The sequence below is a fragment of the Wickerhamomyces ciferrii genome, contig 00234 (assembly GCF_000313485.1).
Source record: "Wickerhamomyces ciferrii WGS project CAIF00000000 data, strain NRRL Y-1031 F-60-10, contig 00234, whole genome shotgun sequence".
NCBI lineage: Eukaryota > Fungi > Ascomycota > Saccharomycetes > Phaffomycetales > Wickerhamomycetaceae > Hansenula > Hansenula ciferrii.
In genome coordinates, this window is record NW_011887506.1 from 26,879 (window position 1) to 40,147 (window position 13,269).

Consider the following 13,269-nt stretch of genomic DNA (forward strand, 5'->3'; position numbering starts at 1 on the left):
AATTTCTTATAAACTAGCTATCAATCTGATAGATTACATGTCGAAGAAGATATATGTATAACGTACTAACTTTATTTCTAGATCCTAGATTGAAATCGCTACAGAAGATTTAGCTGATGATGATGATCGAGTCGAGATACATGTTAATTAATTATAGAAGACATTCGAATATATATGTCCATTGTCTAAGCCTTTATATAAAGGAAAGAAAATATAATATATATTGAGTTGGTCAAAGGTGTAATATATTATATATGACGCGTTTGAATACAGACTGATATTTCAAAGACTAAAGCGAATAAATATTATTTCACAATATGGCTCATCATTGGGCCGTGACGAGTAGTCGACGATGAATCAGTTTAAGATGATCTTAAAGCGGGCGATATATGAGATATGAGCTTGTATAGACCAAACAATAAATTAATAGGCTATAGCTGCTATATATGTAGCTAAACTTATAATATTATCGTAAATTGCAGCAGCTTAAGCCTTATAACATAGTCGATTATCGATTCTTCGCGGATTAATAAGTACTGCAATTAATATAAGTCGATTCAATCCTAGCGTATACTATTCACAAGTTATCCTCATTCCAGAGTAACTACAGCAGCTTGTCTTGAATTAATTTAATCTCTAAAGGTTTATATTTTGAAAATTGTGCGCAGCAGTTGAACCTTCTCCTATAGATTTGAATTTATTAATTAACTGTAGACGTAGGTACAATAAAATCGATCTAAAAACGGACGGAAAACCGAAAACAGAATTAATTCAATTCGTAAAATTAAATTAAAGTTTTAAAACCTAAATTAAATTTTACTTTCCCGCTGATGTCATCGCTGAGGTAATCACGGAAAAATTTTACCAGCTTAGTGTCACGTGACTGATCATGTGGTTTTTTGTTTCCGCTGGGACATTACATAATCTTTTAATTAGCCAATAGCAAAAACTCATTTTCAAATTTCAACAAAATTAATCAAAATAATTGAAAACTATGCTAACAGTTAAACATTTATTAATAAAATCATCAATAGATCAAATAATTTAGTACAACAAAATGGTCAGAGTAAGTTAACCTTTCAGAATCTAATATCATTAAGCAGAACATTTTGAAACTAACATATTCTCTTTTTTTAAAGTACGCTGCTAAACCAATTTATAAAACTTTACCACATTTAGGTAAACTTAATTTACAAAATTTATTACAATATACACCAAATTTAACATTTTGGGGTGCTTCATCAATGTTAGGTATTTTTGTTTTCACTGAAGGCGTTCCAATTTTCCAAACTACTTTTTATCAAAAAATTCCTTATTTTGGTCAACATTGGATTTCAAACCCTGATCCTCAAGATTTACCACAATAGATAAATTTAGTTTATTTAAAGAAAATTATTATTATATTCATAAATCAATATATTTAGAAGGAAAAATTTTATCAGCATTTTATCATATCATATCAATATCAAATTAATATGAAGATTTTAAAATAATTTTAAGAAAATATTTGTTACATAGTCAATAATACAATTTACGTTTTATATTTATACAACATACTTCATATCAATATGAACTCTGAAATTATGTAGAATTGTTAAACCATTACAATTTATACGATGTTTCTATGAACTAAATTATTTAATTGCAAATTATTATACAAAATTATACATAATGATTATATATAAATGAATGATCTTTCTTTGAAAAGAATCATTAGAATAAAATATACATGTTTAAATGACTTATAAAATGACGTTAGATAATGATTTTAAAAATGAATCATATTTTATCTGCAGCTTCAGGAATTGGAATTGAATCTGGGTTTGGATTTGGATTTGGTTCAACTTGTGGTTGTGGAGCAGCTTCTTCTTGTTTTTTAGCTTCTGCTTCTGCTTCTGCTTCTGCTTGTTTTTTAGCTTCTGCTTCTTCTTTTGCAATTTTTTCAGCTTTTAATTTTTCTTCTTTTTCAATTTGTTCCTTTTGTTGTTTTTCTTTTTGTTTTTTTTCTTCTTCTTCTTTTTGTTTTAATTTTAAATTTTCTTGATCTTTTAAAATTTCTTTATCATATTTACTTAAATCAACAAGATCTTGATTTAACCATAATTTACCTAAATATTCATTTCTAAATTCTGTAACATTATCATATTCAACATAAGCACCACGATCTCTTGGATCTGTTGATCCACCCAATATATCATAAGCACACCAATAATAACCTTTACATGGAGGTGTCATAATCCAACCAAATGCAGGTTCTTGATTATTATTTGGTTTTGAACGATCACCACCTGGAGGAATTAAAGCGGCATTAATCTTGACAGGATTTTTATAAAATGATTCTAATTCTTTAGCATCTTTAGCCTTTTTCTTCATACGTTCATCTTGAACATCACCATTCCATGTATCAACTTTACAAAATCTCATACCTGAATTAATCCACATTAAAGTATAATCATCATCACCACTTAAATGACCTGGATGAGTTGAACATAATTCATGAGCTATAGTATTTCTTGGTCTTTCTTCCATTGGAGTTAATTCACCAACTGCGACAACATCATACTTATTAAATTCATAATTTTCATTACCACTTATAGATTGACCTAACCAAAATAATTCTTTATCACCCCAAATTCTTGAATTTGTTGCAGTCCAAAAATTTAATTGAATTGAAGTTAAAATACCAATGAAATGAGTTGATCTTTTAATACCAACAACACCAGCTTCCATAACATGACGGAATTGATTTTTAATATAACGATTTTCAAAAGTATTATTAGTTGCTCTTGGAACTGTATATAAACTTTCATCAATTTTACCAGGCATTAATCTTTTAAAATATTCAGAATCATGTTTTGAAACTTTTTCCATATTATAACGATCTTTGAAAAAAATTGTTTGAGTTCTTTGATATGGTCCACTTTTAAAAAATTCAATTGGTTTAATTAATGGAATTGAATCAGTATCCATTAATAGAATATCATCAAATGAATTAAATAAATATGCAATTAATTTATTTGCATACATATTAAAATTTCCTCTATATTCAGGTCTAATACATCTTTTAGCATTAACAAACCAAATTTCTTGTTTAGGGAAATTTTGTGGAGAATGATCTTTAACTTTATCGAAAAGATATTTTGGAACTTTAACTTCATCAGATCTTGCAACTTTAATTAAATTATTTTGAACTTTTTCACTTAAATCACCTTTATGAACAATTTGAACAGGAATTTTATTATTTAAAGCTCTAAGAATTCTAATTAATCCAATTAAATCACCTTCATATTTATCAGCAGCTGATAAAACAATACCTTTACCATTTAACATTGATCTCCATTTATTTAAGAAACAATCTTTTCTTTCATATCTTTTACCAAATCTTGAACTAAAACGATCAACTTTTGTAACTTGTGGATCTTTATTTGTTTCTTTTGAATTTAGGTCAACTGAATCTTCAGATTCACCATTTTTAGAACTCCATGGAATATCAACATCATCATAAGTTTCATCAACATATTTTGACATTTTTGGGATACCAATAATTGTATCACCAGTCCATCTTTTGAAAACTGGTAATTCTCTACTTAACCAAGGGAATAATCTTTGTTCAATATCATAACACATATCAATTTTTTCATCATCTTGTTTTTGAGCATCTTTATCATTTAACCAATTTGAAAAAATTGAATTTGAATAAGATTGATCATTTAAATAACATTTACCAAAGACTCTTAAATGAGTAACAGCATCAATCATACCTTGTTCAGCTTCATTTGTGGTTTCCAAGACTTTTTGAAATTCTAATTCAAATTCAGCTTTTTTACCATCAGTAGGTTCTTTACCTTCATTTTTCTTTTTATATTCATCAATTTTGTCCTTTATGAATTTATCATAATTGAAAGCTTCTTTATTATATTCTTTATTATGATCTTTTGAAACATCAACAACTTCCCAATCTTCATTTTGTTTATATAATTCATCAAAATATAAATCACATTTTTTATTAAAAGGTAAAGTTGGGAAGTTTTCTGAATATTTGTTTAATAAATGTTTATAATGAGATGAAACAGGTGTTGATTTATCAATAATCAGTATTTCATTTGATGGTTGATTATTGTTTCCACCAGTATTAATCTTAACTATACCATGACTTTTATTGAGTAAAAAAAGTTGAAATAATAAAATAACCACGATAGAACCAAAGAATACTGATTTTAATTGTTTAACTGGGAGTAAAACAGATATTTGATGTAATATCCTCTGGTATGACAACCTTAGAATAGAAACCATCTTTTAGCCGCTGTGGTTATGTTGTTGATTGTATTTGATGATGTAGGATGGAAATGAGCTGCCAACAGGGATATCAAAAGAAGTTTGAATGAGTAAGTAGCAAAAGGATGGGATAGCAAATGATAGATAGCTTTTTGGAGGGAACCGCTGTGTTAGTTGAAGCCTGGTTTTTTGTATGTGTATGTCTATAAGTTTTGTTGAAAAGCTTTGAATATTTAAAAAGGCCAGCTGATTTCAATTTAAATTTATTTTTATCAATTTTGGTTTTCGATGCACTTTATTTTCTTATTTTCACACGTCTGAAATTTATGCGTTGGAATATTCTTTGTAAGCGAGCTGATTCACAAGATTGTTGATTCAATAGTACAATACAAGTCAATAATGAATCAGATGCTTGTGCTGTCTGTCTGTTGTCAGTCTGTTTTCAAGTGTTCGTGTTGAGTTGACTGAGTATTATAGTTTGTACGTGGTAATTTGCTGACTTTTCAAAAGAAAGAATTAAACTTTTACTATATTAAACATGGACAGATCAGTCTTCAGACAACTAAAAGTTCTAGTGGATATGCTGGAAAAAGTCTGTGGTACACTGGTATGGTATGTCGGCTAACCACTGATCTGTAGTAATTAATTACGTTAGAATTTAGAGGCGTTGATCGTTCTATTATCTATCATCTGAGCCCGGTGTATCTCTGCAATCTTATTTAAACCTTTGTTAGCTCCAACTTTAATTAATATTCTGTGCAGGGATTGTGGTTTCCAGCTTTGGACTTATTTGAGATCCATGTGCTACAAGAAGATTACTATGGATAGAATCCTACTTTGTTCTCTATACTCTATACTAGTTGAATTCTTCTTTAATTATCAACGATCATAAGAGTATGGTTCCAACTTCCCAGCCCCCATGCTCGTCAATGTCCTGTGAGTTGTTCCTGTTCCTTAAATTGAAGATCTTCTCTTTCAAAATCAGGTACGGAATTTGTAATTAGGCGGAGTGGCTTTTATCAGTTCTGCCTAACTGTAGTCTGTATTGGTGCAATGATCTGCCTACTGCCTACTGCCTACTGCCTAGGACTTTGTCTGTCTAGGACTCTGCCTGATCTGCCTAGACCAGCTAAGGACAACTGCTCTTTTTCGGTGCTCCTGTCAAAAATGTTCTTATTCTGCCTAAATGAAAAACAACATTAATTGTGTCAACTTTCAAGGGTCAAATTACTAATGATAATTCAATTGATATAATCTAAAATGATATTATTGTGATCCATAAATTATTCATAACCCTACACAAATAATAAAACTACGAAAGCTTCTCTGTTATAACCATTACCTATAAAGATACTATTTTCCCTTCAATAACACCCATCAAATGCCACAGTATTTTAATTCATTTTCAAATTCTGGACGATTACCAATATATATATACCAAATTTCATATTTAGATTACTAATATAATATATTTCGGACATTTAGTTTATAATATATATATACCACGATTACCAATATTAATAAGCAATTTTAACAAAATAAATTCATCAACCCCTTTATTTAACTATAAACTACCCACACTAATACAATCAATTCCATCAATTCCATCAAGAATTTCAACAATTAAATCGATTAGAACATTCAATTCATCAAGTATCAACATGTCAAATACTTTCACAACAAAAAATTTAGATTTAGATGATCCAAATCATCCAAAAGATTTAAAAGCACCATATTTAAAACTTTATTCATTAGAAACTCCAAATGGTCAAAAAGCTACAATTTATTTAGAATTATTAAAATTAAATTATCATTTAACAAGATTAGATATTAGAACCAACGTTCAAAAAGAACCTTGGTTTATTGCTCTCAATCCAAATGGTCGTATTCCAACTTTAAGTGATGTTGATTCCAATGGTAATCAAACTAAAATTTCTGAAACTGGTGCAATTTTATTATATTTAGGTGAAAAATATGATACTGAACGTAAATATTATTATGGAATTGATGATCCATTATATTGGGATCAAATCCAATGGTTAACTTTCCAAATTGCTTCACATGCTCCATATCATGGACAAGCTCATCATTTTATTAAATATGCACCAGAAGATATTCCATATGGTAAAAAAAGATACTTGGATGAAACTGAACGTGTTTTTGGAGTTTATGAAATTAGATTAAAAGAAAATAATGGTTGGTTAGTTGGTGATCATTTAAATATTGCTGATATTGCTGCATTTTCATGGATTAATATTTATAATTATATTGATATTGATATTAATAAATGGCCTTCAATTAAAGCTTGGTTGGAAAAAATTAGAGAAATTCCTGGTGTTCAAGAAGGTTTAAATGTTAAAGAACATGAATTTAAACATTAATAAAGAGGTGATGGTTTAATATGTTCAGGAAGGTCAATTTAAGTCATTTCTTCTGGTTTTTTTGTCAATGAATGTGAATGTTTATGTGTTTAATTGTAGGTATTTACAGATCAATAGTATTTCTACTTGTGAAATACTAAAAATAATTGGGCGGCTAATTTTTAAAAGTATATAAAGCAACAAATTTTTCTTCAACATTTTTCCTTTACAATTAATAACTTTTTAATATTTTGTTTTATTTTGAAATTCATGCATTCAGAAAACTAGGATTTGAAATATTTTTTATTGGCAAAGATATATCACACCAGTTTAGCTTTTCTTTGCAACCCAAGATCAATAATAATTGTTTCTGAGATTAAAATCTAAATAAATGTCATATTTTAATTGGTCTACTGCAACATATTAAAAATTAAATGCATATTCAATTCATTATATAGATTAAGATTATTCAATATGATTAGATCAGGTTGATACTGGATGTTATCCAATAAAGGATTAGATATTCAGAAAACCTTTCAATATAATCATATATATCCTTTAAAAATGCATTTTGTAGAATTTGACGCGATTGAATTGAATTCGTTTACTTTACTCAATTTGATATCTTACACAATTTCACAAAGCGCCACTGATGTACTATAAGATTAATTTATATATATGTATATGATATTCTTAGCTCTCAATTACAAGCTTCAATCCATTACAATGGTATAACTTTCAAAACTGAAACCTTTGATCAAATGACAGCGGCTACATCAAAATCACTAATTATCAACATCATAACAAATGGTTCACCACAAATCTGGAGAGATCCTAATGATCGTTCAAGAGAATTAACTAATAACATTGATGCTTGGATTGAACTAGCTAAAATAGCAGAAAGAGGTAAGATACATTCTTTATTCCTTGCAGATCATCTATCATGGTTTGATACTTATAAAGGTGATTATAAAACTTCTGCTAAAACTGGTGTATTCGCTCCACGTATTGATCCTGCTGCTGTTGTTACCGCATTGGCAAGTGTTACTGAACATTTAGGATTTGGAATTACTTTCAGTACTGTTAGTGAACATCCTTATCATTTTGCAAGAAGATTAGCTTCTTTGGATTTGTTAACAAATGGTAGAGTTGGTTGGAATATTGTATCAAGTTATTTAAATAGTTTAGGTCCAAATTTATTAAATGGTGAACCTTTCCCTGAACATGATGAAAGATATATCAAGACCGAGGAATATTTGGATGTGGTTTATAAATTATTATTATCATCTTGGAGAGATGATGCTGTTAAATATGATAAAGAATCTGGTATTTTTGCTGACCCTAAACTTTTAAGAAAGATTAATCATAAGGGGAAATATTTTAGTGTTGAAGGACCTGGTATTACAGAACCAACACCACAAAGATTCCCATTTATAATCCAAGCAGGAACTTCTAGGAAAGGTAAAGAATTAGCTGCTAAAAATGCTGAATTGGTCTTTGTTGATGGTAGAAATATTGAAGTATTAGCTAAAGATATTAAAGAAATTCGTGATTTAACTGAAACTTATGGAAGAAATAGAAATTCAATCAAATTTGTTGTTAGTTCAACTCCAATAATTGGTGAAACTCATGAAGAAGCTATAACAAAAGCAAATAAAATTAAAAATTATAGTATTCCAGAAAGTACTGAAGTTGCATTTAGTGGAATTTCTGGTATTGATTTAAATAAATATGAATTAGATGAAGAAATTCAATTTGGTGAAAATGGTAAATCAAATAATTTACAAACAATAACTGATAATATTTTCAAAAGGAAAAAAACAAATAATCCAACAAGACGTGAAGTTATTAATAATTATTCATCAAGAATTGGTAGTTTAATAGGAACACCTTCAGAAATTTCTGATGAGATTGAAAAATGGGTCTCAGAATATGATATTGATGGGTTTAATTTTGGATTTGCTGAATTCCCAGCAGGTGTTGAAGATATAACTAATCTTTTAATACCAGAATTACAAAATAGAGGTCTGTTTCATAATGAATATACTTCTAAAACTTTAAGAGAAAATGTTAAAGGTATTAAAGGTCAAATTTTTGTTGATGAAGATCATCCAGCATATAAATTAAGATGGACATCTGATCTAACAAAAGAAGAGTTTGAAAATAAATTGGGTCTAGCTTAATTATATGTTTACTCAGGTATTCAAACTCATTTGTAGTTGTTCTATAATATCTAGCGCCTGTTAAATGACCCTTATGTCATGGCAGTCCCTATATAAATTTTAATGTGGCTCTCATATTTGATCAATTCTTTGGGAATCTTTACAACTGTGAGTCCGTGATATACGTCACAATTAGCCATCATCACAGGTGACTACGTATGGCCCGTTTGCTATACCATGTTTGTAACTTATTCCATAATGGAGAGATTAAAGGAAATGAGGTATAAATGATCACAAAACTTTCAAAGTTTAAATACCATTTGAATATTTGAGTAATGTAATATAGTATTGGGAAAACAATTTGGAAATGACAAAGAAAGAACTTATCTTGAATATTTTAACTGGTGGTCATACTTTAGTCTGGAGAAATCCCGCTGATGAATCAAGAAATTTTACAAATAGTATTGATTCATGGGTTAAATTTGCTAAATTAGCAGAAAGAGGTAAAATTCATAGTGTTTTCATTGCAGACCATTTAACATTTTTCGATTCATGGAAAGGTCCTGGAAATTTTAAAGATCCTGCTAGAGCTGGTGTTCATGCTCCAAGAATTGATCCTGCTGCTACCATTACGGCAATGTCAAGTGTTACTGAAAATATTGGTTTTGGGATAACTTTCAGTACAGTGAGTGAACATCCTTATCATTTTGCAAGACGTTTGGCTTCGTTAGACTTGTTGACTAATGGAAGAGTTGGTTGGAATATTGTTTCTAGTTATTTGGAAAGTATTGGACCTAATTTATTAAATGGTGAGCCGTTTCCTGAACATGATGAAAGATACATCAAGACAGATGAATACGTTGAAGTTGTTTTAAAACTTTTGCTTTCTTCTTGGAGAGAAGATGCAGTTAAATATGATAAAGAAAATGGAATATTTGCAGACCCGGATCTTATCAGGAAGATTAATCATAAAGGTAAATATTTTAGTGTTGAAGGACCTGGTATTACAGAACCAACACCACAAGGTTTTCCTGTGATATTCCAAGCCGGAACTTCAAATAAAGGTAAACAATTGGCTGCAAGACTTGCTGAGGTGGTATTTGTTGATGCTAGAAATAATGACGTACTTGCTAATGATATCAAAGAAATCAGATCATTGGCTAAGACTTATGGAAGAGATCCTTATTCAATCAAATTTGTTGCGAGTGCTACCCCAATTATAGCTGCCACACATGAAGAAGCTGTCCAAAAGGTTGAATCTAGGAAAGCATTTTCAGTTCCAAATTCTGGAGAGATTGGATTCAGTGGTATATCAGGTATTGATTTGAGTAAATTTAAAGATGATGAAGAAGTGATTTATACCGGTTCAAATGGTCTTCAAACAATTACTTCCAATATTATTAAAAAAGCTAAGAAAAACAATCCTACCAAGGCTGAAGTACTAAAGCATTATACTAAGAAAAATGGTAATCTAGTAGGTAGTCCACAAGAAGTTGCTGATGAATTAGAAAAATGGGTTGAAGATTTTGATATAGATGGATTCAATTTTAGTATTTCAGAGTTCCCAGGTGGAATTGAGGATATAGTAGATTTATTAGTCCCAGAGTTACAAAAAAGAGGTTTATTTCATACTGAATATTCAGGCTCAACTTTTAGGGAAAGTTTGAATGAAGGTAAAGGTTCTGTACATCTAAGAGAAGATCATCCAGCACATAAATCCAGATGGACTTCGGATCTATCAAAAGAACAGTTCGAAAGCCAAATCAAATGAATGAGTTATTTGGATTTCAGTGAAATTTCTCAAAGTGTGTACAATGATAGTTAATAATAGGTTGTATTTTTTGTCCCTTATACCTTATCGTTTGTATTACTGTTTTTGTCCGAGAGTCTATACAATTATAATAATTTCGGATTTTGTAAAAACTGTGTAAAGTTGCAAATATTCCCAATAGAAGCTACTTTTATATAAAAGTCCAAGAGTTCTCTAGAAAGATGCTTTCAACTCATCAAAATATAATTTTTATGGTAACAGTTTGTTTGTGGTAACAACTGTTATAGCAAAATGCCTTCAGCTCAAAAATCTTTAGTTATAAACATTATCACAGGTGGTTCCCCAGGATTATGGAGAAATGAAGAAGATGAATCTAAACATTTCACACATAGTCTTGATCCATGGATTAAGCTGGCCAAAATTGCAGAGAGAGGTAAGATACATTCCTTATTTGTTGCTGATCATTTGACCTTTTTCGATAGTTATAAAGGTCCTGGGAACTTTAGAGAACCTGCAAGAACTGGTGTATTCGCTCCAAGAGTTGATCCAGCTGCTGTTGTTACTGCGTTATCAAGTGTTACTAAAGGTTTGGGATTTGGTATTACTTTCAGTACTGTTAGTGAACACCCATATCATTTCGCAAGAAGACTTGCCTCATTAGATTTGCTATCAAATGGTAGAGTTGGTTGGAATATTGTGTCAAGTTATTTGGAAAGTATTGGACCAAATCTGTTGAATGGGGAACCATTTCCAGAGCACGATGAGAGATACGTAAAATCTGAAGAGTATGTTGATGTGGTTTTGAAGTTGCTTTTATCATCATGGAGAGAAGATGCTGTTAAATATGATAAAGAAAATGGTATTTTTGCTGACCCAAATCTTATCAGAAAGATAAATCATAAGGGGAAATATTTCAGCGTTGAAGGTCCAGGTATTACAGAACCAACTCCTCAAAGTTTTCCTGTAATTATTCAAGCTGGAACATCAAGAAAAGGTAAGGAGCTTGCTGCAAAGAACGCTGAAGTTGTTTTTGTTGAAGGTCGTAGTCGTGAGACTTTGGCACAGGATATCAAAGAGATTAGATCATTGGCTGAATCATATGGAAGAGATCCATCTTCAATAAAGTTCTTAGCTGGAGCTACTCCAGTTTTGGCAAAGACACATGAAGAAGCTATTGCAAAAGCACAAAAGATTAAAGAATTTGCTACCCCAGAAGCAGGTGAAGTTGGGTTTGGAGGTATTTCCGGTATTGACTTGAGTAAATATGATCTTGATGATGAAATTGATTATAAAGGTACCAATGCAATTCAAACAATTACCGATAATATTTTCAAGAAGGCCAAAAAGAATAAGCCTACTAAAAGAGAAGTCCTAAAAGCTTACACTGCAAAGTTAGGAAATTTGATCGGAACACCATCTGAAGTTGCGGATGAGTTGGAAAAATGGGTTAGAGATTATGATCTTGATGGTTTCAACTTGAGTTATGCTGTTTTTCCATCGGGAATTGAAGATATTGTTGATTTATTAATTCCTGAATTGCAAAGAAGAGGTATATTCCATAAAGATTATGCCGCTGATACATTAAGAGAAAATATCAATGAACAAAAGGGTAAGTTATTTTTAGATGAGGATCACCCAGCATATAAACTGAGATGGACAAAAGATTTAACAAAAGAAGAATTTGAGGAAAAGATTGGATTTCCCCCTAAATAACTTCTTTTTTCATTATATCGTTTTAACGTTCATATCGGACGAAGTCTTGTTTAGTTATATACAACTTTTTATAATTAGATAAAGTATACCATATTATCTGTAATATATTAGCCTTAAATCATGAATCATAATATACTATATCATATAATACTTCTATAAACATTAAATTTTCGTTTAATAATCAATATTCATAATACTACATCCAAATTATATTGTCAGCGCCGGCTGTACGAATATAATATAATTTAATATATAATATAATTATAATATTTTGGAAAGATATTCACGCTCTTAATTATAGCATGATAGTGTGTATATTATATATAATTATATATAATTAGATATGGATATATTATAATAATATATAATATAATAATTAATTTGAAATATTTAAAATTTAAAAAAAAACTAATATAACCTCATAATTTTTATTTAAAGTTTCAAAATTGCAAAGATTAAAAAGGTGATTTTTTTTTTGTCGAATTTGGCCTTAAAACTTAAATGGGACTAAAATTCAACTTTCAAATTTTAATTGACTTTATTAATTTAGACTTTAGAGCCCAAATTGATAAATTTATTCCCTTTTATATCTGTATACAAATTTCGGACAGCTTCGGAATTAATTCGGACTTCGGATTTGACACAAATTACTTTACATATAGTAATTACATATATAGATTTGAAAGCTTAACGGAGAAGAGATACGTCGATTACGAAAGGACAATTGAATTGAGTGAAATATTCATTTAAAAAAAACACTCAGGTCTGAACCAGACTCGTGGTGAATTTTGACACTTGAGTTTTCTTCTGCATCTCAATGAAAATAGTCAACGTTATATATGTACAGTTAACAAGCTCGAGTTAATTCCTTAGAAATTTTCATATTAAACTCAGAACTAAATTAAGAGCCTAGGCATGGTTATATTAACTCAATTAGTGAGGCCATTGGTACTATTATAGGAGCAATTGTATCAGTTTAAACCTTATA

General features: G+C 29.8%; 6 protein-coding genes across 6 annotated transcripts; 5 read left to right on the top strand and 1 right to left on the bottom strand.

The window, feature by feature from the left end:
• Positions 1-1,057: 1,057 nt before the first annotated feature.
• Positions 1,058-1,367, top strand: QCR10 (ubiquinol--cytochrome-c reductase subunit 10; the record flags this gene model as incomplete). The annotated part of the gene is made up of 2 exons (XM_011273637.1): positions 1,058-1,066; positions 1,140-1,367. 2 exons carry the CDS (start codon positions 1,058-1,060, stop codon positions 1,365-1,367), a joined length of 237 nt encoding a protein of 78 aa, XP_011271939.1.
• A 412-nt stretch (positions 1,368-1,779) lies between these two features.
• On the bottom strand, positions 1,780-4,293 carry BN7_5795 (alpha-mannosyltransferase; the record flags this gene model as incomplete). Its single annotated transcript, XM_011273638.1, has 1 exon — positions 1,780-4,293. The coding sequence occupies one exon, from the start codon at positions 4,291-4,293 to the stop codon at positions 1,780-1,782; it is 2,514 nt and encodes an 837-aa protein (XP_011271940.1).
• Positions 4,294-5,936: 1,643 nt separating this feature from the next.
• BN7_5796 (glutathione S-transferase family protein) lies at positions 5,937-6,656 on the top strand (the record flags this gene model as incomplete). The annotated part of the gene is made up of 1 exon (XM_011273639.1): positions 5,937-6,656. One exon carries the CDS (start codon positions 5,937-5,939, stop codon positions 6,654-6,656), a length of 720 nt encoding a protein of 239 aa, XP_011271941.1.
• A 740-nt stretch (positions 6,657-7,396) lies between these two features.
• BN7_5797 (putative monooxygenase) lies at positions 7,397-8,818 on the top strand (the record flags this gene model as incomplete). Its single annotated transcript, XM_011273640.1, has 1 exon — positions 7,397-8,818. One exon carries the CDS (start codon positions 7,397-7,399, stop codon positions 8,816-8,818), a length of 1,422 nt encoding a protein of 473 aa, XP_011271942.1.
• A 346-nt stretch (positions 8,819-9,164) lies between these two features.
• Positions 9,165-10,568, top strand: BN7_5798 (Nitrilotriacetate monooxygenase component A; the record flags this gene model as incomplete). The annotated part of the gene is made up of 1 exon (XM_011273641.1): positions 9,165-10,568. The coding sequence occupies one exon, from the start codon at positions 9,165-9,167 to the stop codon at positions 10,566-10,568; it is 1,404 nt and encodes a 467-aa protein (XP_011271943.1).
• A 291-nt stretch (positions 10,569-10,859) lies between these two features.
• BN7_5799 (putative monooxygenase) lies at positions 10,860-12,281 on the top strand (the record flags this gene model as incomplete). Its single annotated transcript, XM_011273642.1, has 1 exon — positions 10,860-12,281. The coding sequence occupies one exon, from the start codon at positions 10,860-10,862 to the stop codon at positions 12,279-12,281; it is 1,422 nt and encodes a 473-aa protein (XP_011271944.1).
• Between the last annotated feature and the right edge of the window lie 988 nt (positions 12,282-13,269).